The 24,024-nt window shown below is 46.1% G+C and overlaps 10 protein-coding genes across 10 annotated transcripts, besides 4 other annotated features; all 10 read right to left on the bottom strand.

The window, feature by feature from the left end:
- The first annotated feature begins 572 nt into the window (after nucleotides 1-572).
- Nucleotides 573-592: a microsatellite.
- Nucleotides 593-689: 97 nt separating this feature from the next.
- TSTA_109290 (uncharacterized protein) lies at nucleotides 690-3,412 on the bottom strand (the record flags this gene model as incomplete). The annotated part of the gene is made up of 4 exons (XM_002488461.1): nucleotides 690-1,263; nucleotides 1,321-1,617; nucleotides 1,668-3,110; nucleotides 3,162-3,412. The coding sequence occupies 4 exons, from the start codon at nucleotides 3,410-3,412 to the stop codon at nucleotides 690-692; spliced, it is 2,565 nt and encodes an 854-aa protein (XP_002488506.1).
- Nucleotides 3,413-4,401: 989 nt separating this feature from the next.
- Nucleotides 4,402-5,681, bottom strand: TSTA_109300 (uncharacterized protein; the record flags this gene model as incomplete). The annotated part of the gene is made up of 4 exons (XM_002488462.1): nucleotides 5,239-5,681; nucleotides 4,663-4,710; nucleotides 4,547-4,633; nucleotides 4,402-4,432 (listed from the first exon to the last, which is right to left on the bottom strand). The coding sequence occupies exons 1-4, from the start codon at nucleotides 5,658-5,660 to the stop codon at nucleotides 4,402-4,404; spliced, it is 588 nt and encodes a 195-aa protein (XP_002488507.1). The 5' UTR covers nucleotides 5,661-5,681.
- A 919-nt stretch (nucleotides 5,682-6,600) lies between these two features.
- Nucleotides 6,601-6,936: a mobile genetic element.
- Nucleotides 6,937-7,398: 462 nt separating this feature from the next.
- Nucleotides 7,399-9,938, bottom strand: TSTA_109310 (uncharacterized protein; the record flags this gene model as incomplete). The annotated part of the gene is made up of 5 exons (XM_002488463.1): nucleotides 9,120-9,938; nucleotides 8,297-9,008; nucleotides 8,040-8,200; nucleotides 7,775-7,841; nucleotides 7,399-7,591 (listed from the first exon to the last, which is right to left on the bottom strand). The coding sequence occupies exons 1-5, from the start codon at nucleotides 9,385-9,387 to the stop codon at nucleotides 7,399-7,401; spliced, it is 1,401 nt and encodes a 466-aa protein (XP_002488508.1). The 5' UTR covers nucleotides 9,388-9,938.
- Nucleotides 8,110-11,709: a mobile genetic element.
- TSTA_109320 (uncharacterized protein) lies at nucleotides 10,804-11,887 on the bottom strand (the record flags this gene model as incomplete). The annotated part of the gene is made up of 2 exons (XM_002488464.1): nucleotides 10,804-11,700; nucleotides 11,786-11,887. The coding sequence occupies 2 exons, from the start codon at nucleotides 11,885-11,887 to the stop codon at nucleotides 10,804-10,806; spliced, it is 999 nt and encodes a 332-aa protein (XP_002488509.1).
- An 82-nt stretch (nucleotides 11,888-11,969) lies between these two features.
- Nucleotides 11,970-12,461, bottom strand: TSTA_109330 (uncharacterized protein; the record flags this gene model as incomplete). The annotated part of the gene is made up of 2 exons (XM_002488465.1): nucleotides 11,970-12,259; nucleotides 12,287-12,461. The coding sequence occupies 2 exons, from the start codon at nucleotides 12,459-12,461 to the stop codon at nucleotides 11,970-11,972; spliced, it is 465 nt and encodes a 154-aa protein (XP_002488510.1).
- Nucleotides 12,462-12,587: 126 nt separating this feature from the next.
- On the bottom strand, nucleotides 12,588-13,003 carry TSTA_109340 (uncharacterized protein; the record flags this gene model as incomplete). Its single annotated transcript, XM_002488466.1, has 2 exons — nucleotides 12,588-12,744; nucleotides 12,780-13,003. The coding sequence occupies 2 exons, from the start codon at nucleotides 13,001-13,003 to the stop codon at nucleotides 12,588-12,590; spliced, it is 381 nt and encodes a 126-aa protein (XP_002488511.1).
- Nucleotides 13,004-16,039: 3,036 nt separating this feature from the next.
- Nucleotides 16,040-17,056, bottom strand: TSTA_109350 (uncharacterized protein; the record flags this gene model as incomplete). The annotated part of the gene is made up of 2 exons (XM_002488467.1): nucleotides 16,040-16,963; nucleotides 17,027-17,056. The coding sequence occupies 2 exons, from the start codon at nucleotides 17,054-17,056 to the stop codon at nucleotides 16,040-16,042; spliced, it is 954 nt and encodes a 317-aa protein (XP_002488512.1).
- Nucleotides 17,057-18,384: 1,328 nt separating this feature from the next.
- Nucleotides 18,385-19,217, bottom strand: TSTA_109360 (uncharacterized protein; the record flags this gene model as incomplete). The annotated part of the gene is made up of 3 exons (XM_002488468.1): nucleotides 18,385-18,858; nucleotides 18,927-19,019; nucleotides 19,122-19,217. 3 exons carry the CDS (start codon nucleotides 19,215-19,217, stop codon nucleotides 18,385-18,387), a joined length of 663 nt encoding a protein of 220 aa, XP_002488513.1.
- A 42-nt stretch (nucleotides 19,218-19,259) lies between these two features.
- TSTA_109370 (uncharacterized protein) lies at nucleotides 19,260-20,133 on the bottom strand (the record flags this gene model as incomplete). Its single annotated transcript, XM_002488469.1, has 2 exons — nucleotides 19,260-19,502; nucleotides 19,558-20,133. 2 exons carry the CDS (start codon nucleotides 20,131-20,133, stop codon nucleotides 19,260-19,262), a joined length of 819 nt encoding a protein of 272 aa, XP_002488514.1.
- Nucleotides 20,134-20,971: 838 nt separating this feature from the next.
- TSTA_109380 (uncharacterized protein) lies at nucleotides 20,972-22,492 on the bottom strand (the record flags this gene model as incomplete). Its single annotated transcript, XM_002488470.1, has 2 exons — nucleotides 20,972-22,409; nucleotides 22,464-22,492. The coding sequence occupies 2 exons, from the start codon at nucleotides 22,490-22,492 to the stop codon at nucleotides 20,972-20,974; spliced, it is 1,467 nt and encodes a 488-aa protein (XP_002488515.1).
- Nucleotides 21,173-22,363: a mobile genetic element.
- Nucleotides 22,493-24,024: the final 1,532 nt, after the last annotated feature.

Below are 24,024 nucleotides of genomic sequence, written 5' to 3' on the forward strand. Positions count from 1 at the left end.
TAACGCTCAACCAGCGTCGATTTCTGTAGAAAATTCTCGATATTTTGCAATTGAAGCAATTGCGCGTTCTTAGGAGCTAATCCATATATGGCTTTGCCAAGAATTAGTTCCAACACATTCCATACCCTACCTTGTGTGCTGTTGCAAACTTGGTAATCTATCCAGGCCTTACCGGATTGGGAACAAAGTATTGGCAAGGATCGTGGATCTTGTTGCAAGCCTCATATTGTAGGCGCGCGATGCCTCTTGTTAGATAATATGAGGTGTCGAATCGACTTCGAGTCGGCCCCTAGTTGGCTAGTTGGTCAGCCAATTAAGGAAAGACACGTTTTATAGCGAGGGGCTTGGATTCTTCGATATAGAGGAGAATTCACCATGTTAGAAATAGACAGAGCGAGGAATCAATCAAGAGATACGCTGATATAGAATTTGCGAGTAAAAGGAAGTGTTACCGTGTTATTACACCGTTCCACATCTCCAACATGTGCTTAGCCTTCTGTGATCCCTCTCGAACGTAACGATACATACCCCACGTAACGTTGTTACAGGTTAGTCCCTCCGAGCGTAATAAATATCTATCTATCTATCTATCAGGGGTCATTATTGAGCTTGTAGATCACTCAGCCTGGTTGGTGCCGGTGGTTGGTGTATCATAAATTTGATATTCGTACTATACACAATATATCTACTCATCCCTCATGGTAATTCCAAAGTCGCTTTCTCTCATTCACCCACCATCTCGCTACTTTCTCAGCATCCTTCAGCCAGTGTGCTGCATCATGGCCATGCTTTCTTTTGACGGTATGAACCAGGGAATAAAAATCCCAGTCTTCCAAAAGATCAGTCTCATGCGGATCTTTTGACAGATCCGAAAAGGCATACGTGAAATCTCGGGTTAAGGGGAGCACAAGTCGGTAAGGCGCAGCTGCTGACGCTACGCTTAACATCGTGCCTCCGGTGTTGATGATACCCATATTCCACGCTTGTCGACCGTTGTGACTGTTTTTGTAAGGTCTTAATAATGATTGACCTTCGTATTCCTGAATTAAATCAGACGCAACATCCTTATCCACATCGTTCAGGGAATTCGTGTTGATCAGTAGATCCAGGATTGTGGGTACGACAGACATCGACGTTGCATTGGCGTGCACCTCAAGACGGGGAAGTAGCGGATGACGGAGCACTATAGGGACTCGAAAATTGCTGATATGGCCATTCTCAAACGTACCAGTAACATGGTGATCTTCCTCAAAGGCTTGTCCGCTATTTAATCTTAGCAACTGCAAAGGAAAAAAAAATACCCCAGAAAACTAAACTTACTGATCACCCACGAAAACTATCAACGTCTCGTTTGCGATTCCAGTCTCTTCAATAAGCCCAAGGACATTACCAAGCCATTTGTCGACATAACGCACGGAATTGAGATATTTATTCATGGCCTCGTGTGCTGATGCAAAACCGTTGCGAGGCCAGTAATCCTCAACTTCAACGCCTGCCGGAAGTCCCCAGGGATGGTGTGTAGTGCTCGTGAAGTGCGTCAGGAACAGTCTTTCTCCATTCGCATTGGCGTATTGTATGGTATCTTTGAGATAGGGGTAAATTTCCGGTTCCTCATACCTGATACCCATATTAACCCGCTGTCGATAAAAACAGAATAATTCACTTACCCAAAATAATTAATCTCTTTCATGCCGTTATGCCAGTGCTTTGCAGATGCAGTGCTAATATTCTCTTTGAAAATAGATTCTTCAAATCCCATTTGCAGGCTCAACTGAACCTGATTATCAAACTCTCCAGTGACTGATTGTAGAAAGACCGATTTCCACTTTTGTGAGCGCATTCCTGTCGCCTCATTCTGACCTTCCTTTTTGAGTTGGTTGAATAGCTTTAGGATATGCATAATACATGGTTGATAAACCTCAGCCTCGATCTCAAACATAAAATTCACGGGAATAGGACCCACGCCACAGTGACTACCCACAAGGCTCTTGAAAGAGAGACTACTTCCGGTCAGTGCACCAACGACGTTTATACCACCCATTCCTGGCGCTGACGGATCCTTCCATGAATCAGCGGTAAGGTTATTTCGTAGTTGGTCTGATCTCAGGTTGAAATTTCCAGATTCCCCAGTGATTTGTTCGGCAACCGGCGTCATGGCAGCCAGTCTGGAATTGAGTTCATAAAGATCCTCCTCATTCGCTGGTTCGTGAGCGTCTATGATTTGTTGGTACAGGTGCGAACTCGCTTTCAGGGGGAATACATCCTTTCGTGCGCTTTCCATCTCGATCAGAAAGACGTGTTTGATTGGGACTGCGTGATCTCTCAACGCTTCCTGGACCGGAGCCAGCACATCGAGATCCAAGTTGGTTATTCGCATGGGATCTAGCACGGGGTCGTATGTATTATATAGATTACCCCCGGGGCATACAACACCGCTCATAGCTAGTAAGGTATCCTGTGTTGAGTTATATACTTTCATCCACCTTCCAAAACCCGCGGGCCAGCTTTCGGGAGCCCATGGTGGTGCCTTTAGGGTGGCCGAGTCGACTGCAGATGGTTGAGAACCGGGTTTCCAACCCTTATATCGACCGTTCTCGGGTTCCCACAAGTTCGGTGCCACTAAATCGGACAACGGGAAGAGTTGTTGGTCTGAAAGACAAATCGAGTTCTGTTTTTGAAACGCCGCTGCAAGTGTGAACGGTATTGTTCCGGACATGTGATCGTATGGCACTTGTGGTCGGTATACGTTGATGCCTAGGATAATGAATAACGCAATCAGGGAAATAGACAGCGCCAAATATTTCCGCCGTCTAGGTTCCTTGGGCTTGTTGGTGAGAGGAAGGCATTGGCGAGAGCGAAGCGAGAGCCCGACGAATGCATTGCCATCAGCATTAAGCCATGAACCGAGGATGAAAGTGATCAGCGGTGCCAATATCCAGCTGAGAGTAAGAAGCAGCGTGCTGAAAGCAAAGAAAGGCATCAATCCGCTCAACAGCAGTTTGAATCCTGCTTTATCTGACGCGAGGGTGGATGCAGCATTCCACCGCACCTCGGCACCAGTGACATAGAAAAACCCAAATTGTGACGAGACAGCACCAACGTCAACGACACTAGTATTGCGCTGGTTAGATAGTATCGGAGAAGAGAAGAGATAAACTTACCCTATGAAAGTAACAATAGCGAATCCAGCAATACCCAAAGACCCAGAAAGCTTCGACAACGCCAGACATGCAATGATTGAAACAAGGAAATCGGTTAGAAAAAAGGTGGGTAGATATAGTAAAAAGGATGAACCTTGAACAGTCCGCCGATGCTGGAAAAGATGCAAAATTTTGGAAGCAAATGTGAATACAACGATGATGGAAAGGAGAAATGGTTTCAGGCCCGGGAATCGACAGAGGAAAGGCCTCATTATGAGATATACAAATCGGTTTTTAAGAAAAAGCTAGACAACTTGGAATCCCGTCATCTGTCCTCGTCGAGTCAAGTCAAAATGTCAACTTGTCAAGGAGCGTCTACTAAGGCGATAATAATACGTACGTAGTAACAACAATGATCAAATCAGATCAGAGACAAAGGAGAGTCGGAGTCACGCGATATGACAAGAACGTAAGGAAAAACGAGGCACGAGACAGGAAGGAGGAGGCTCAGGCATTTTCCAGGCTAGGTCTCATCTTGACTGTGTTCTCTTGTATGTTCGGACCGCAGCAACCGTGAGTAATACATGTATCTGGATGCGGAATGGAAGGGGGGTTTATATATGTCTCATCCATCTCTAAGCAACCAGCTAGCAGATTCTGTAACGGAATAGAAGAGAATTGCCATATGCCTTAGGGTTAAGCAGGGGCAGCTGTCCGGGCAGGAAGCGCGGCAACTCAATCCCGTTTAAAGCCATCAGAGCCATATAATCTCACTAGCCCAAAGATAACTTTACGACCTTAATTAGATTATTTAAGTAATAAGGGCCACTAAGCTAATAACGCCTAGGGTATTCCAATTTTCGCCTGCGCAGCCAACTTTGGCTCCAAGAGGCTAGATATGGCTTCTCCAATAATCTATTACGTCATGTAATTAATAGTTCGTGATCTATAACGAAATGAGTCACTTATTGGAGAGGTGTTCAAATCAAATTTTGTAATCTAGGGAACCGATGAATAATTCTTTATTGTACGGTATACTGTCTCATCTGGCTTCGCTGGACTCGCGATGCGATTGTTCGAGACACCAGGAAACTCAGTACCGTCGGAATGAGCATTCTCAACAATGAATCCTACACACACCCACTACCGGGACTGATTGAAGGTCGACACGATTGATAAGATATGCTATATCCATATTAATCGCAGAATCTTGGATTGGAAGAAGGTGGAAAGGCAGAAGGTGAAAAGGAAGATTGATCAACTAAATGATGAGGAGGCCCTTGAGCTTAGCTCTTTTTAGGAGGCTTGTGTCGTTTGTATTAAAGGAGCAGATCACAAACATTTTATTTTCTAATCTCTCATCTTATAATTCTCATCGATAGCTACAGTTGATTGCAAAACCGTACGCGCCTTTACTCACTGCAATTGTTTCTAAACCCTTGCGTCTAAGAGGCACTAGGCCATATTCATAGATTATTCGGAGTTCCTCAGTTCTATGACTATCAATATACGTCCTCCGGACCGGGTCCCTGTGATTGAAGGACCACCAAGCGTCTTAGGATTTCTTTGTCTAGTACTGCAAGCCTGTTGAGCTACCTACCAAAATCCAGCCCGGTCGAAGGATTGATACAGTACCTAGTCTAGGCGGCTAGCATGTCCAATTGCTTTGGCTTAGCGGGAAAGCGCGACATTTAATGTAGATGTCGGATTGTTCGGTTTACTCCAGGCCAATCCTGAATAGTGGTTTACTGGGATGAGAAAAGAAAAGAAGTGACTAGCAAGATTGTATGTACGTATTGGGTTCTCTATCTCTCTCATGTATTGGAATAACTCAGCAGAGTATACTAGCCCATCCTAAAGTTAGAATATATCTTTTCCAGCTCGACATGATGACTCATTACAATAGGCATTTTGGATAGGGCTGGAGACCTAGCAATACGGAATGTTTCGCTAGCAACACTGTATATACTAAGCCGTTCCGTGTCTGACAGATTCCAACATCTGATTTATCAGTATGTGAAAACCTAGGAGGACCGCCCCTTTTCCAACATACTGTTTTCCCTATCAAGCAATACATGAACTGCATTGGACTGCCGACTTAACTGTGCGGCGAGGTTGGATTCGTTGTAATGGGTTCCGTATAAAGTGTCCAATGAGAAGTTCGAGACTGTCAAATCTCCGGTTGCATCGTGGACATTCGGATGGCTTTAATTCCGTCTTTGTTGGTGTCTGTGAACTAATGATTTCTTCAATAGCTTCCTTAGTCATTTCATAGTGCTCCGTTGAGCGTCTCAGATGACTTCGTAACAGATCTGGCCGATTGAATCGCTCCTTGCTTTTCCCAATTTTAGTAGTTGTTTTAGGACAAAGAGGGCATGTCCATATTTTCTCAACATAGTGGGGTTTCACATGGCGCTTCCAGTCGTTACGTCTCGGGAACGTCTGTTCACAAACTGGACAGGAAACACTTGAAAGTGTACCCTTTGGTTTGATTTTGGCCCTGCGGTCCCGGCTCACCATTCTGACAAGTGCTCTGTGGGTGATTGAAGGAGAAGGTGATTATGTATAGTAAATGACGAACGCCGATTACTTATATTCTGCTTCTTCACTCAGCCAACGACACTGAGGAGGCGAAGCTCACATCAACAAATGTAGTACAGAGGCAAGGCTGACTCTGTTCTTTGCAGGTGCTTAACTATTACCAATCGTTACTGTATCGGGATCGCAAATGACAAGTCAGCCTTGTATGGGGTGACCAGTAGTATGCAATTACATGGGAAAGAATTTGTGTATAGAATCCTTATTGGCTCATCCTAACACGTATCCTTACGATCCACTGGTTTTGCAACCAACTATACCAGTTTCCAGAAACGCTATAGAGGCGGTGTAGGTGCGCGGGACGGCACGGTTATAAGGATATCGCTGTTCGCGTACTACCTATAAACTTGAAGGCATCAGGCCAACTGCTTGATGGTGGACTTATTAAAATGTCTAGATGCTTTTGCAATGTTATCAATGCAAAGTTGATGGACGGCTAGGACTACTCGTCAGTGTAAAACCAGGCTGAGCCCACTAAGAGATGACTCTCTGCCTTTTCATTTCCTTGTTCAATACCCTGTACCTGTGACAGTGGCGTTCGTCACTGCAGATTCTAATTGGATCGCAATTTTCAATTTGAAAAGATTGACGGTTACCAGAGTTTTACGATACTACGACCTACGCAGTACGCGAACAACCGTAGCCTCATAGAGCCTCGTAGATCGCCGAGGCTGAATTGTGGACCGCTCGAATTACCGTAAGTCTGGATGGCGGGAAGAAGGTGGCGTGTATATTCTACTATAGGAACAAAATGGTGACACGACCAGCTTCGCATTTCGACCGGAAATGATGAGTCACAAGCGCTGTCTGCTGTACGATTAAACCGAAAAGGATAAAGAATATCGACTTCTCCTCATGGATAAATTGCAGCGCTCATTTGACATGACAATTCCTTCATTATTGTCAACGGTATCGGATTATATGTTGTTCATTTCCACCTCATACGACTCATATATTGCAGCTAATATTATTATTAACCATGTTAATTGTCCATACCCAGCGCTATAGGCTATGACAGACCTATATTACAGCTATTAGATGGAGTGCCTCTCAACAATATAAGCATTTCCACGGCAAAGCAGTGAATCGTCAAACCCGGCTTGGAGGCCAATCTTACGATAAAAGCGACTTCTTGAATGGGCTTCATAAAGTGCGGCAACAGGCCTTTACACGGCGTACAATCAAGGCAGGATTCAAAATGGACTTGTGTGAAGGTTTATGACAGAGGAGTAGAATATTCTAAGTTCACCAACCACCAGATCCCGCTCACCCCCGAAGGACACCCTAGCTTTTGAGAAAATTGTTAATAGATTACGACGTGATATTGATGCTATATCAGAATCTATTGAGGAGATAAGCCCCTTTTTAAAGCGCCGTGTCCATTGACTTATTGATGCCGAGCTTTCTAAGGCTCATTTATGAAGACCGTATCGATCAGCTTACAGAGGTCAACCGGCGCCGAGGCCGTAAAAACACTAAGCGCCAGGTGCAGTTTGGAGGTGTTCTTACTTTAAAGCATGCAGATCGCTATATTGAGAATCGTAGGATTGACGAGATGGCTAAGAATAAGAAGAGGATGGACTGAGAACGTGAAAAAGCGAGGAAAAGGGAAGGCAGGGAAAAATCGCAACAACAAAACTTACAGGCAAATCACAATATCTCAAATTTTATGTACAGTAAAAATCGATTCCGTTGAGCTGCTGGTTTCGTTGAGCCGGAGCCGACCCACGCTGGGAACGGTGTGTGGGTAAGGTGCTACGATAGGTAGGAGAGTGTACAGACAGAATTTACACGTCGCCTTCTTCGCCCAAACTAAAACTAGGATAATTTGAGCTCTATGAGGCTCCATGAGGCTACGGATGTTCGCGCACTACGTAGGTCGTAGTATCGTAAAACTCTGGTAACCTTTAATGTGTTGAATTAGGGAGGCTTTGAATCTATAGTGACGAACGCCACTATCACAAGTACGAAGTATTAAACTTTGACTGGTCGTCTTCAGCATTAATAATCTTGCGAACGCATTTTTCCTCAATTACAGTTTGTGTGTGTGTGTGTAATTCATACCCTGACCCCTCGCCGAAGCGATATGCAGGATACAACTATCTAATCCTTATCTATGTCTATGTACAGTAATCCATTACATAAAGACGAATTTAGAGCCTCGTCACGGCCTATGGTGGCCAACATGCCGGGTGTTCTGTCAGTAGCCCTATGGCGCCTGGCTTTGAAACCTCTGTGATGCCTCTGCAAAGTCTAGTACTGCATCTAAGATGCTACCGCCTTGTATATCACCCTCCTTACCTTGCTTACCTTGACTTCCTCCTCCCAGCATGTCCGAAATATTGTTAAATGCAGTCCCGATCTTCTTCCGTAGTTCTTGTTGTATGCTCTTCAATTTGGGACAGTGAATCAGGACGTGAACCACTATTTCTATCGCTCCACATTCACACTTGTCATCCTCTCTATGGCCATGTAGTTTGCCATGTGTTGCTAGCCATAAGTGGCCAGTTCAGAGTTGGGTAAGCAGGTAGGCTCGATTGCGTGGCAGCGAGCCATACATCCTCCGGGTACGAACTGCGGGTAGATCTCTATCTATCCGGCGAAGGTGGCCTCCGTTCTTGGAGGTTCTCCATCCCTGCTCCCAGTCTTCTTGGATTCGGTTGCGGATGAAACCTTTTTCTCGTGAAAGAAGATGTTGGAAGGGGTGTTCTTTGTCTAGGCTAACTGCTTCTTTGGCCAGTCGATTGGCCGCTTCATTTCCTGGGTTATCACAGTGTCCTGGCATCCATTGGAGACAGAGCGGAATTCCCCGCGCTTTTAACTCCTGGGCTGCTTGCTGAACCGCTTGAATAATCCTCTGGCCTGATTTGTTCCGTGTGTTTGAGATGGCTTGGAGTGCTGACATGCTATCACTGAGGATAGTTGCCGGTTCCTGTTGGCCTACTAGGATGACCTGATTCTCCATTGCAATCTTAAGGACAAGGCTGATGGCATAGTATATTGCCATAAGCTCTGCTGTATATACCGACCAGTATTCTATAGAGCCGATGCAGACTTTCTGGTGCTGGATGATGTTGTGGTTCTGGTCTAGCGCTACTGCTGCGGCTCCTAGTGCGTTCTGTTGGCCTGATGCATTGAAGAAGACTGTGATGCCAGATGCTTTTTGCCTAGCAGATGCTTTGTCTTTGGCTTTATCCCGGTCTGGTTCAATGTCGATTTCTACAAATGCTGGTGTCTGCCATGGTGGTGGGGGGGTTGGATTAATTGTTTCTAGAGCCTAGAGTCGAGTGAGGTCCATTATCCGCAGGGTCTCCGCCAGAGGGAATCGAGGTCCGCTTCCTATATGGTTGCTCCGCGTTGCTGCTCGGGTCACTACTGTACGGCCTGGGTGATCCTCTGGAAGGGTGCTGAGGCGGGCAGCCACTATTTGGGCGCGTTGTTTGAGTCGTAAATTGGTTGGTAGCACATAGGCTTCCACCTCTAGGGCTGCCGTGGATGCCGTCTTGAAGGCAGAGAGAATGCAAATAAGGGTGGTTCGTTGTACCGTTCCCAGCATTCTCAGGTGTATCTTATCCTTTAGTGGGTTGTGCCAGACAGTAGATGCGTAATCCACAATTAGTGTCACGCATGCTTGGTAGAGTTGTCTCATCTGCTCTGGATGGAGGTGTCTCAATCCCCCCAGGGCAATATTCACCTAGGTTGCTCGCTTAACTGTTTGCTGTACATGTTCCTTCCACTGCATCTCCTTGTCAAAGATCACGCCTAGAAGTTTTACTGTATCGCTTGGCTTGATTACCGTCCTATTTATTGTGATCTGTCCTACCCTATGCTGCCTTTTGGACCTTGTCAGGTGGATTAGTTCTGTTTTCTTCACGTTAAACGAGGATCCTGTCCGTCAGGCCCATGCCTCAATGTGGGGGATATCCTCTTCCTGAATCTTTCTGATATTGTCTTCCGCGGACTGACTGGCTCGCCATCGAAAGTAGTCGTCGATAAAAGCTGACGCGCCGCCGTGGTGGTTGACGGGCTGGTCGACCAGGTCGGAGTTAAAGAATCCAAATAAGATTAGGGACAGCGGGGATCCCTGTGCCAGACCAGCATTCTCAAGCGGGGAGATCTCCATCTGAAAATCGTCAAAGGAGATGCTGGCGTACCAGCTCTTCATGAAGCTCCGGATCCAGCGTCTAGCTACGGTTGGGATGCCTTTAGCCTGCAAGCGGGCATCAAGGCTTGAGTCGTTTACTCCATTGAACGCCCCTTTGAGATCAAATGCCACCAGCGTGATCACCTTTGACCGTAGCCACGCGCGATCGATCGCATTTGCCAGGGTTAAGAGCGCTTATTCTATATTACGTCCTGGCCGGCCTCCAAACTGGGTGTCTGGGAGTAGTTTATAGGACTCAGCCCAGAATGACAGTCTGCGAGCCATGACAGCCTCTAGTACCTTCCCCAGGGTGTTCAGTAGGGAGATAGGTCGGTATGCTTCTGGAGAACCGTAGTCTGGCTTCCCGGATTTCCTCAGCACTATGATGCGCGCTCGCTTCCACCGATGGGGGTAGTGGCCTAATTCCACTGATTTTGTAAAGATGTAGGTGATCACCTTCCGGAGATATGGCCATAGATGCTTCTAAACAAGGGTTATGATCCCATCCTCCCCTGGAGCTGTCGTTCTCTTGGCGGCTTTGAGTGACTGATAAACCTCCAGTTCTGTGATTGGGTGCTATGGTATTTCCTCTGAGGGTAGTACTGGGTCTTCTTTCTCTGGGTCTGCCATCTTCGGGAAGAAGGTTTCTAGAAACACTCTGGCCTTTGCGTCGTTTTCGGTGACCTCCTCGGATCCCACCTTTAGTGGCGGGATATTTGTGTACGAGTCTCGTGGGCGCATGTATATTGCTGCTTTCCAGAGGTGGCCTTCTTGGGCCTTATCTAGGAACTCCTTCTAATGAGTGGCTTTAGCCTTCTCGATGGTTCTAGTCTATTCTCGTCGTTTCTGACGCATGTCGTTGAAGAGAGATGTGGTAATTGGGTGGCTACTGCCTAGGGTAGCACAGCTAGTCTGCTATCTTCAGCGTGTTTGATTCAGGAGAGTCTGCTGGGGTTTGAGCTCTGGCGTAAACCAGCATTTCGAGTAGGGTGATGGTTTTTGCAATGGGACGTGCTGGTCGAGAACTACTGTTGTGGTTTCCACTAGTTGGTTGACTTCGTTGTCAAGATCTGCAGTGGAGTGTATTTCCAGTGCTTGACCGAGCGACTCAACCAGTCTTTGGCCAATTTTAGCCCAGTCAGCTCTGTCGTATGCTCTCTTGGGTTTTGCATTTTCATTGTGTTCTGGTCGCAGGTCCCATTCGGAGTATGTTCCACGATGGTCCGATCCATAGTTGTCATGGTAGAGCTGGCACTTGATCAGTGTGGTTGGGTCGTTGGTGAGTGTCAAGTCAAGAACTGATGTCTTCCCTAGGTGGCTTGGTGACCAGTATGTTAGGGTCCCTGGGGGTAAGCACCATTGAAGCTGATATTCTTGGAAGAAGTTAATCAGCTCTTCCGCTTGAGCGGTGAAAATGTGGCTGACGGAGTGGTGGCTCCATGCAGGATGATGTCGGTTGAAGTCTCCCGCTAGTATCAGCCTTGTGGATTTATTAGATTCCCTGGTGTGCTGTTCAATAGTGTTTTCAATTTCTTTCAGTGCTGATTCAGTAGAGGTTGTGCTAGTGGCTTGGTGTACATCTAGTGGCGGGATGTAAACCGAGAAGATAAGGAACTGTATCTCTGCAGTCCATACTTTGATGGCCACCAGATCTGGGTGGTTACAATGGATTTGGCGATGGGAGGAAGTTGAGATTCGCTTATTGACATAGAGGAGGCTGCGGAATCGGATGGATTCATCGGTATTTGGGTATGTTGGTCGATAGAGTCGCCAAGCACTGTGGTTGACATAGGTGCGATATGTGGTGATCGATGGTTCCTAGATTAATAGTAGATCCAGGTTCTGGCTCTGGTGATCATTAATGAGGGCTTCCATTCCTGCCCTGGATTTCCAGATGTTCAACTGTAGTAGACGTAGTGTTGATGACATTATCGGGAGGAATTCGGGTTAAGAGGTGCTTGGCACCTTTTGTGCCCAGTAGGATGTTCCCCATTGCAGTCTGCATATCTTAGCCGTATTCCTGGAGGGCAGTTGCGTTGCTTGTGTTGGCCACTACAGTGGCCGCATTTTACCTGTTCCTTGCATGACTAAGCTAGGTGGCCAAACTTCTGGCAGTGGTAGCATCTTTTTAGTTTAACTTTGTAGGGTTCCACACTTCCGATATATCTTTGTCCAACTAGGAGGCCATTGCTGATGATGGATTCTGCTGCCTCCGGTGTATTTAGCCAGATGCCCATAGATGCGGACTTTCCCAGCGGGCTATCCTTCTTCTTTAGCCATGCAATATCCTTGATTTCAAATCCCTTCTCGGCCAGGTCATTCTCTTCCATAATCTTCTCAATTCCTTCTTTCTTTTCCTTGTCCAAGTCAAAGTCTTCTGTTGGCACTCAGTGAACTACAATACTGAATTGGGGTTTCACCAGCTTGGTTTCGTTTCCCAGTTCTTCCAGCCATGCAGTGTTGTTCTGGGCTATTTCGGCCAACTGAGCATCTCTGAATCTGATTACATAGCCTGTCTTAGTGGTGCCAACACCCGCTACCTGTACATCTTTGGTGGGTTTAGTGGTTGATAGGGCCATTCTGATATGTTTATTCGCGGTATCAGTAGGCAGGAATCTTGTGAAATTGTCCTTGTTGTTTCCATTGTTATCCGCTGTTTCTGGCCGTGCAGTGCTGATTCGGACGCAGTTCAGTTCTTTCTGGGGTCATGGGATTATGTTGATCGCTGATGGGTTGATTGCGGAGGCAACTTCAGCCCATGGTTTTGGGGGTAGGTTTGTAGTTGCTTGGTTCTCTATCTGGGTGCGTAGCGCCTGATCTCCTCCTGCAATCTCGCGTTCTGTTCTCTCAGGGTGATTTGTTCTGTTTTGATTTGTTGGATTTCTGCTCTTGCTAACTCGATTGTGTTGGTCTGTTGGATGATCGCTGTATTTAGGCCGTTGACGAGTTTCGCAACCATTTGGTACGAGATTCTTTTGCCATCGTCTAATGGGGGGAATTCAACCACTGGGGTTCGTAGGGTTTCTGCTTGTAGATTCTGTCTCCGGCCTGGGGCTCTTGGGATGGCCTCATTCCGTGCAAAGTTTTCTGGCGTCTGCGGACCGCCTTCGGGTACTGCCATCGGGCCGTTTTTAGCTCCCGTTCGGCACGCCTCCTCGCTCACGGTTCTCCAGTTCCTTGTCGTAGAGTTACAGTCCAATGATCCCAACTTACAGTAAGTTCTTGCCTCAATTACAGTTCGTTGCATAATTAGCTTGACAAATTCTTTTTTTGTCTCTTCTACTAAATATACTTCAACTAGGCCTATAATAGCTAGAGTAATTCTATTAAACCAATAGAAAAGTAGTATTATGACCTTGAGCGCCCGGCTCTAGCTTCTCAACTTCACGAAATTCATTCAGTTGTCAAGCTACTTATGCAAACTACTGTACAATTCCGCTTCATACATAGTGCACGAACAACGATACTGTACAGTATCCTTGTACTCTGTACTCCGTAGTTACATGTATGTAGTGAAATAATGAAGGAGGTTTTGAATCTCTCTACTACTAAGAAAGAAAGTGCAAGTTACTGTATATGATCCCTGTATGACTGAAAAATAAGGAATGTATTAACAAAGTCACCGGAGTCAACCAGAGTAGGCCCGAATGGAAATTGAAAACAGCCTACAGAGTAGCCTATTGAATAGGATATTGCTTTTTAAAAATACAACTACATAGCATGATAGTAAAACCTGCTAAAAGACGCAAACTCCAAGATTCAAGCTCAGCTTTACTCCAGATTAAGGGCTGAGAATATGAGATAACTAGCATTTCTCAACACGATTACCTTAGTATGCCCCACTATTCATTCAACGAAATGTCTATTAACTAATGTAAACAGTTTGATTAGATCAATGATACTGTAGTATATACCGTGACCGCCTCTTGGAATTCATTGAATTTCATTCCATCTTTTCGCATGTCTCTTCTTCAACCACCCTATAACTTCCGTCGTCCAAGAACAATGGCATTAGATGATATCGTATGGAATATTCATGAAGGTCCAAAAAAGGCCACTTACCAGCCTTATCGGCCTCGGCGCGGATTCCCAGAAACGAAACCAAAGCTAGACGAGTATCTATTTTATGGACCCATCACGTTGCGTTTTGGTGACTCAGATGTGTTAGTTAAAAGCAACACGCCTAACACTTTGATTACAGTTAGAGATGTACTGATGACAATTCATCGGTATTACAATAGCTATGATTTGAAGCCAACGGACCATTTGGCAGGTATACGTTTTTTGGCTGATTCCAATGTATGGGAAGTTGGCTGCACGTCATATGCCCATAAAGTTGTATTTGGGTAAATGTTGGAGCATGGCTAGTAATCTGATAGTGAGGATCGGAGCTGGCGGTCATAATTAGGACAAGCAGCACAGTTGCAGCTAGTACGGTTAGGTAATCGAACGCGCCCATTTCAGGCATTGACCGCATGGAGATTTCAAATTGGGAACTACTGTGCTATATAGTGTTAAAAAGAAAAAATGGATTACTGTACAGTATCATTAAGTACTTTATAGTTCTTTTGTCTCAAGTACGCCTGTATTGCTTCGCGTAGAGATGTAACAATCTAAGTAGTCTAGGCGAGCGGCCCAATATTGTACAAAGCTCTGTGAAACTACTCACGGAATCTCCTGAGTTCTTTGACAGCACAGGCCGATAGGGAGTTATACGGTATTTCGTACAGTATACATAACACGTCTTATTGTCTCTTTGATAGAACTCGATATTCGTCTTTGCGAAACTCTCGCTACAAGGTGGGTGAAGCTTTTGGGAACGTACCGCTCATGCCTAGAGCGAAAGATCAAAGGATTGCTAGCAGCTCTGCACAGGGCAGCGTCAGGCGCGGTGCTGGATTTCGCAGAAGCATCTCAAAGGGCCTGCAAGAACGGAATCAAAGGCAGCGGCCAACCACAGGCCCCCGGCGAGGCATAAAGTTCGCCCGTAAGAAATGTGACGGTGACTGGAATTAGAGCTACAAGGATACTGATAGTGGTAGTAACCTGCATATCGCTAGTCTAACAAGAGGCCAGGGTAAATGAAATCATCCATCCATCCAACTGTAACAGAAGCTTCGCTAACTTCAAATAAAGAATTTGAAAGAAAGTGCCCTGACTCAACCCTACCCGATGTCCATCGGTTGATTTCCACTTAGCGTTGGGGTGATCGATATCGATTTATATCTTATATTCATCGCATAGGACTCCGTCTCGTGCCTTGCTTGTTTAATATCGATCAATCTTTGGCGATAAATCCGTTCTTCCTTGTGTGGTAGACTAGTCCGATAATCTCCCGTGAGCTTTGCAAAAAGAATGAATATAAATGACGGCAGCGACTAAACTAATCAACCGAACGCGTACCGTACCAAGAGCTAGTGTATGTTGTAGGAGTGTTGAAACTGTTGAAACATGTGGAAACCATGAAAATCGCAACGCTGTTGGAACTGTTAGGACTATTTCATACAATACAGGCTGGAAGTCCCAAATGCTGATAATACCTACTAGGGTATGTCTAGCTTTGTCTCAATCCTATCTATTCCGTACCATACTTCGATCCAAGTCCTTTGCTTCGGTCAATCTAATCATCTCGACTGCGTCTAACATTCCACGTATCCTTTAAAGTAGAATTTCCAATGACTTCTAGATAACATCCCAAAAAGTCACTTAACAATTCCTTCCGTCCATTCCCAAATCGGTCATTCAGGGTGTCAACCAAGGCTAGAGAGGAGGGCATTCATGCTTCATCCGCAGTTGACACGTCTACCAGATTGGATCGAATTTCAACCAACCCGCCGATCCAGTCACTCTTCCACGAAATCATTCCTTCTGCAGTTGAAAGACTTCGAGATGCAGATCCTTCTAGCTGATGCGATTGATTCTCCAATCGCCTGCTGAATAGACGCCTCGTTAAAGAAACTCTCCAGTAAAACCATGTGAGATGCGCGCCTTATGTTGAAGCCTTTGGCGAAGGTCATTTCTATTTGCTCCATCGGGAGACTCTTCAATAGAAACATGGATTTTGTTTCTCGTGCGATCGTCATCCTTGGTGGTCGATTTAGATATAGGAGGATTCCGTGGCGTGATACTAACAGTTCGGGAGCATCGTTCCACTAGATCATGTCAGTGAGGGAATGGAATCAATGAAGGATGATTGAAAATAACCTGTAACCACCCCATCCTCATCTTCAGAAAATAACTGGACATCAAAGCGCAGTAGCGGCCTTTTGGTGGGAGTCCACGTCATGGTTTCGAGTGAGAATTCATCGCTTGACATAATCATCTTCTCCACTGCGGATTGGAGTGTGATACTGTCGAAGACCAGATGCTTGATCTGATGGCTGGTATAGCTTATCTCCATCCCAGAATCATTTGTTGGGTAGCGGGCCAGGAACTGCTTTTCTAGACGGCCATAGTCCAGTTGCCGACTATTCAGGAATTTTGGATCTTGTTGGGATGCTATTAGTAAATACACACTAAGTGAGGCCAATTTGTCCGGATGATCAGGTAGCTGGCAGAAGATCTCTGCATCGAGAGGGATCTTAATTCCGATATAGTCTTTGCTATTCTCGACCATTGTCAAGAAGGCGGTCTTGATGCTGTTTATAGCGTCGGTGTCTCTAGACCGGCTTTGGTTTCGTGATTTTTTACTCTGGTGTGGCGTTCTTTCACCGTCTTTGCTACTCGAGCTGTCTTGGGATCGACTTCGCTTGCGAGATCCCTGGTTCTTCCCATGTCGAAGACTATCGACGGCTCCGCCAAGACAACTTTGAAAGAATTGATGCCATTGCTGAGGGGTTAAGTAATGGAGTTTGTCCTTGGTTTCCTTCACTGTGGTGTTGTCGGCTGTCATTCGCATGTATTTGTCCACAAATTCCTTGCTCACATAACACTTGGTTTTGGTTGTGCTTTGCTCGACAATTGTTCTGAGAACTTCCTTCAAGATGTCCCAATGGTCTCTGATGTCAGCCCCGTAGACGTTGTGTTCCTTAGACGCAAATCTTTCGGCGCAGTCTTTCTTGGAGATCTTCATGGTGCCAACCTGAGAACAGAATCCGATTGTCAATATCGAAGCGACAGCGAGAAACAGATCAAAGATACTTACGGACAATGCAACTAAGGTGGGCCTGAGCATGTTCGAAACCGGTGATGCTGACGGCGATCTGATAAGGTAGTAGAAGTGCTTAAAAGCGTGGGAATAATTGGGGGTAGCTGAAGGAGTGGAGGGAGAAGCAATGATAGGATATTGGAGCGAAGGTATTGGAGTGAAAAGAGGAGGGGTAACTTTGCTGGGTAGTCTTTTCCTTGCAATCAACGCCCGACACCTTGTTTGTTATGTTTTCTCCGGAATACCCAGTGAGAAAAGAAAATGACGCGTCTCCTAGAGGATCGAAGCCTGTCAGCCCCAAGTTGACATTCAAACCAAACCAAACAAACGGAACGAGAAGAAATAGAGAGAACAGTTGCTTAGTTCATATCATAAATCAGTAACTCACTGATATTGATATAGGATCGTTGACAGTAGTACTATATTGTCGAAAAGAGAAGAGAAGATAGCAGCCATGGAGAGCCATTATATACGATGCTTAAGCAGAGCTTTCAGAAACACCGCTTAGCCGTGAAATCTACTTCGTTCCGGACGACACCTCGCCACTGACCTTAAACCAGTGCCATTCGGAAAAGGCGTCGACTGTGTCTACCCTAGATGAGCTTTCACATGCCTCAAAGAGGTGCCTCCGCAGTGGGTAAATTGTAAATAGGCGGAGGTTTCTGTTAGCCAAGAATATGACCTTAGAGAGCAAAAGAAAACGCCACGAGCAGATGTTGACACCACCTCCAATTCAGCCCACGATTCAGACCGTATTGTCTGATACCTTCCTACCAATGGACATACCCACATATGTGTCGAAGACTGGTCACGCACGATTTACACGGACATTGCTGATATGGTGAAGGGATACTGTAGCAGAATGCTGGTCCTTTTCTGGCTGCTTGGATTATCAAACAGGCAATGAAACAACATGTTTACGCTAAGCTGGTTGAAGCTTTAGACCTATCGCTATATTAATTTGAATCCAAACCTAAATAAAACTAGACTAAACCAAATCATATACAGATTAATATTAGTCAATGTACGTCGTCTTAATTGGTAGACCCGGTTTGTTCTGCGGCAATGGAATTAAGGGCTCTCATATTGCAAATCAATATCAACAAACTGCTATTTAGGATTGCAGAGAGAACCTGAATATTCTATTAGGTTTTTTTTTCAATTTTTTTTTTATTCTTTTTAAGATCTACTCGTACAAACATCAGGTAATGTGACAATGTATGGGAGATTTGGAATAGTTATATAATGTCATCCCAAGCCTGTGAATAATTCCACTAAATAACTTCAAACGGAACAGTACGAAAGATAAGCAAGCATAGAAGTTAAGCAGCATGCCAACGAGTCGAGCGGACTGGCTATGAGGACAGTACGCTTTTACCCCCGTCTTCAGTCACTCTTGCTCGTATTTTGATTGTTACATACTTGTCGCCTAGGTAACAGAAAGTCGGCTCTTGACCCTCAGAGTCTTGTGAAATGACCATGGCAGTTGGAGAGAAGAGTAAAGCTTCGCCGACTTGCAATCGAACAATTCGATGAAATAGAGTATCCGAGTCAGCTGCATCGGCATCGTCGTCCATAGCCCCGGCAAAGACTCGTTCGTCATGCTGTGAATCATACGCAGCGGCGGCAAGATGTCTATGCAATATACGCAACCACTCAGGAGAGGTGAAGCGATGAACAATCGTGGTTGAGCAAAGATTCAAAAGTGCTGTAGATACCGTTGGCTCTTGCGTGGAGACTATGACTCGGGCCCCAAGATGACGCTGCAGGCGTACAGTCGATAACAAGCTGTTCGTAAAAGCAGCGGATTCTGGGGAGGAATTCATGTACTGCAAGGAAGGCTGATATTAGAGACCTGCAAACTCTTCTGTAAAATTATTGAAGGTACCACACGTACCTTATGTGCCTCATCTAATGCAACGACCCGACCAACAGCAGGGTCTTGTTCTAAAAAAATCCCGAGGCAAATGTTGAACAGAGCACACGCAGTCTCCGGGGATATACATGGGCACGATAGGTCAACAATTGTAAGGCAGCCGGGCTGTCTCTAGTTAACAACCCTATGCATGAATCAATGGTTAACGTGTCTTACCTTAGGTTTCCACATGGTACCTTTCGCTTGACCAATCCTCTTCTTCTGGCGACCAGTCTTTTTGTTTATTTGATGCGTTGTCTGTGTCTCCGGCATAAAGCTTTCCAGTGTTTCTAACCGCTGCTTGAGTGGCGCGAGTTAGCCAGGAGTTAAATCACTCCCCAAAACGCGCCTTTTAAACTCAAGATAGTCAAATGGCAATCCACTAGCTTGTTGAGAGACTCGCATTTCCCTCAAGATCCGCTGAACCGTATGCATGTACAAAGGGATGGTACCAGTACTTGACTCGACAGCCATCAGATCTAACATGCGCTTTGTATTGAGATCTTTCTGGTCAATCTCCAGCGGATGAACGTTGATTCCAAAGCGAGAGTACGTTCCCTGGCGTGGTGAACGAAAGTCAGCAGTAGAAAATTCCCCTTACTTGAAAACTTACATTGATGCCTCGAATATTCGTGGGTGAGCATAATACTCGAACTTCCACAGCAGGGTTTGACGACAAGAATGCCGCCTCACAAGGGGAGCCCATATTGTCACTGATGAAAGTATCATAATGGAAGACCACCCCAGTGAGAGGACTGCGTAAGTTTCCGAGTTTCGAGGGTATCAAACAGTTCTCTAGCAAGCAAGAAAGGGTATGGCTCTTTCCAGAACCTTGAGATCCACATATAAACGTGCTGGATGGAGTTGTCGCATTGAAAAAGACCCGCGGATCATGGTTGTTCGACAAGTCTTGGGCTGTCTGTTCAGGATGTACGACCTTCAGCAATTGGCTGATCCCTGCCAGAAGCCCATACTGTGGATGATCGAGAGCTAGAACTCCCCCTCGAAGAAAATTTCCTATCAGAATTGGAGAAAGTACAATGTGCTCCGTTTCATCAGCGTTTGTTGCCTTTAAGAACTTGAGCTGGTATTGCAACAGTTCGTCATCCTCATGTGGATTTGAAGGTAAGACCTGTGCACTACTTGAGCGGTGCAATGTGGCTGACGCCCGAGGATTGATATCATTCATTGTGCAAAGTCACCTGAAGTAAATTTGCATACAAATGCCTCACAAAAGATGGGTTCAAGAGAATATCTTCAGTTTTGGCAAAAATGGTGTGTGGTGTGAAAATGGTATTAGTAGCTTATCGAAGAAAAACTAAGTATAGAGATCGAAAGAAGACCGGAATCCAGCTGGGGATTGGAGCCATATAGATAGACAGCGCATATGAGTCCTGCCAGGAATATACCGGAAATCTCCCCAACATACTGAATACTAGATATATAGATCAAACAAACATAACTCGGAGAGTATCGACATGACGTGCAGTTCCATATCACAAAGGCCGGTCAAAAGCGCCAACCCGGGAAAAAATGTCTAAGGTGGGCATCTAGGGCTTAGAGCTTAGCATGGGCCGCCACAGTAAGGATTAACTGGGCCTAGACGCAGTTGCATTGATTGCTAATGGTTGGTTATACACGTCCGTGAGCATCCTCTAACGCTGAAACCAGCTAACTCTCCCATCTCTCCCTCATAAGTAGGCAAGTGACTCGTCACAAGATAGAGTCTGAACAAGTCCAACAGATCTTGGGATCCTTAAAATACCGCAAGACGTGTCCTGAAGAATCTCAATTTCGCATCCCTGCAGCTGATCTACATTTTGATTTAACAAATTTTGAACTATCGGACCGATGACGGAGCGAACATTGCGTATTAGTGCGTACAGTATGGATGGATGGATGGATGATTTCATTTACCCTGACCCCTCGCTACTCTAGCGATATGCAGGTTACAACCACTATCTGTATCCTTGTAGCTCTAATTACAGTCATCGTCACATTTCTTACAGGCGAACTTTATGCCTCGCCTAGGGGCCTGTGGTCGGCCTTTGCCTTGGGTTCTGTTGTTGTGGGTCCTTTGGCCCACGGCTACAAAACCTTTGAGATGCTTCCGCAAAGTCCAGAACAGCATCTAGAATGCCGCCCGGCGCAGAGCTGCTAGTAATCCCTTGTCCCTTTGCTCCAAGCATGAGCGATACGTTGCCGAACGCGTCGCCGGCCTCCTTCCGTAGTCTCTGTCGTTCTGTTGTTAATCTCGGGCAGTCGATTAGAATGTGGACGACCGTTTCTTTCGCTCCACATTCACATTTATCATCCTCGCGATGCCGGAGAGCTTTCCCATGGGTTGCAAGCCAAGAGTGTCCTGTTCGTAGTTGAGTTAGTAAGTAAGCCCGGTTCCGGGGCAACGATTGGTATAGCCGGCGGGAACGGATGGCCGGGAGCTTGGTATCAATTCTCCGTAGGTGGGTTCCTTTATTGGATGTCTTCCATTCGTCTTCCCATTCCTTTAAGATCTGTCTTCGAATTGCCGCTTTCTCCCGCGAGACCGGTCGACAGAAGGGGTGTATCTTAGTCGGGCCAACCGCTGCCTTGGCCAGGCAGTCCGCTGCATCGTTCCCCGGATCGTCACAGTGACCAGGGATCCATTGGAGACGGAGAGGAATGCCGCGGCTATCTAGTTCGTAAGCTGACTGGTTGATTGCCTCGATCACTCTTTGTCCAGATGTGTTGCGTGGGTTCTTGATGGCTTGTATTGCTGACTTGCTATCACTCAGGATTGTTATTGCTTCACCCGCTCCGGGTCTGGTGGACTGTCCGTTTTGGTGGAAGATTTTGAGCGCCAGACTGATTGCGTAGTAGACGCCAATTAGCTCAGCTATGTGGATGGACCAATGTGCCATTGGGCCTATAGCCATTTTGCGAGACACCACTATGTTCTGATTGCGGTCTAGGACCACTGCCGCTGCCCCCAAGTGGTTGTCATGTCCCAAGGCGTCGGAGTAGACCACTTGGTGAGGGTTTGCGAGGAGGGATGCGGCGTTCTTCCGTGCCTTTTCTCGGTCTGGGTTGATGTCAATTTCCTTAAATGCTGGTAGTTTCCATGGGGCTGTCGGTTTGGGATTGATAGTCTCTAATCCGCTGAATTGCTCAAGGCTCATGGTTTTCATGGCTTCAGCAAGGGGAAATCGCGGGCCGCTGCCATTGCCACCGTTATCCCGTCGTCTTCTGGCCCTCAATAGTACTCCTTGTATCGGGTGGTCCCACGGGAGTGTGAGTAAGTTGACAATGGTTATCTGCGCTCTCTGGCGGAGACGAAGGCGGGTCGGTAGTGTGAACAGTTCGACTTCCATAGTGGCGGTCGCCACCGACTTAAATGCTGACAGAATTTGTATGAGCGCTGATCTCTGGACTGTGTTGAGGGCCCTGAGCGCCAGAGACAATAGGAGTTGGGCGGCTCGCGGTCGCCTGTGGCAAAGCCTTAACAAGTCCGGTCGATACCAATACCATCTTCCACCTTACCTTCTCGCTTCGGTGGTGATTTTACCCATTCCTATTGGCAGATCCCCAGGCCAAAAGATCTGCTGCTATCAACATCTCTGGAGTTTGCACCTTAAGCCAGCCGCAAAGGCAATTTGCATTATGGGCGATACCGCGCTAGGATATATATCCCAGGGACCTGAGTACGAGTCAGGCACAATGCACTCCTTCTCTAAGCCAACCGACATGCGCATCCGTCCTCTCGAGCCACTATAAGATCTCCGTAGGCCTCCTAGAAAGAATATATCGGCGATACCACATTGCCAATCTAATAGATATAAATGCCGGCGATACCACACAGTAGCGGTCCAAGTACGAGTTGAAAACACAGATACCAATAAAATATCAGTATAGGTGCCGGCGATACCACGCTGCTGTGGCCCAAGTACGAGTTGGAAGCAAAGATACCAGTTAGATAGCCATGGCCTAGGTACGAGCTAGGAACACATTCTTCCTAGTTACCCTCTGGTCATCCTCATAGTGCTACGGCCCGCTACTTTATTACTATAATAAAGTAGTTTCCCGTTACTATTAGAAGTCTCCCTCTAGCAGCCGACCATGTCTTGCAGAAGTCAATACTTGTAATACCCGCCTGGCATAATACTTGTATAGTTGACTCCTACTAACCTAGCTCAGTTCCCACCCTATGCCTTTATACTTAGAAAGCGGTGCGCTGTGTCTGTCCAGAATGATAAGTAGTTCGGTCTCAGTGTAGGCCTTGCCCTTAACACATCCGGCAACCACTTTTCTGTCAGCCTTAACAACTTCCATTACTTTCTAAGAGCACTTAGGCTTCGTTCCAGCCCTCGTTGAGATAGCTTCATTGGTAATTTCATAACGTTGGGGTTTCTATCTCAATCTCAGAGCTGGCTGAACTCGAGGGTGCCCTGTCACTCTCCTAGAACAGGTTCGTGTCGGGTGGTTTTCCTATCCAATATCCCTCTTGCGATCAATTTGGCTTTCGGAAAGCCCCTAGGCATCTTTCTAAACAGTAGTAATCGAAAGAATCTCGCGTTGCCTCAGCCGATCTTTCAATAGACTGCTCCACCGAGGTGGAGAGGTTTAATATGGTGTCTACTAAATAGATCCATATAGCTGGGTTTATTCGACGCGTCGGAATCCAACGCGTCGAGTAACCCGAGAATACGCGTAGTTAAGTAACGCGGGAGCCCCCTATCTGCACCGCGCAGCGGGAGAGCGCGCATAAAGTAGAGTGCGAAGAAATAAGAGTGCGAAGAAATAAGAGTGCGAAGAAATAAGAGTGCGAAGAAATAAGAGTGCGAAGAAATAAGAGTGCGAAGAAAAAAAAAATGTTTTTTCTTACCAGTGCGTACAGTAGTTTGCACCTTCAGAGTAACAACTAATCTCTTCTCTTTCAACTGAAACAGCGCTAAATATTCACTATCTTTATACAGTTAGATCCGGAACAACCCTGGCTCGTGTACTATTAATTTTCTCCATAAGGTATTGCAGATTCCCAAATTTGATACGGCGGTAAATTACATGTATCGCTGCCCAGACCTAGGACGGTACTTTGCCATTT

Source organism: Talaromyces stipitatus, genomic scaffold (assembly GCF_000003125.1).
Source record: "Talaromyces stipitatus ATCC 10500 scf_1105507295491 genomic scaffold, whole genome shotgun sequence".
In the NCBI taxonomy this organism is placed as follows: Eukaryota; Fungi; Ascomycota; class Eurotiomycetes; order Eurotiales; family Trichocomaceae; genus Talaromyces; species Talaromyces stipitatus.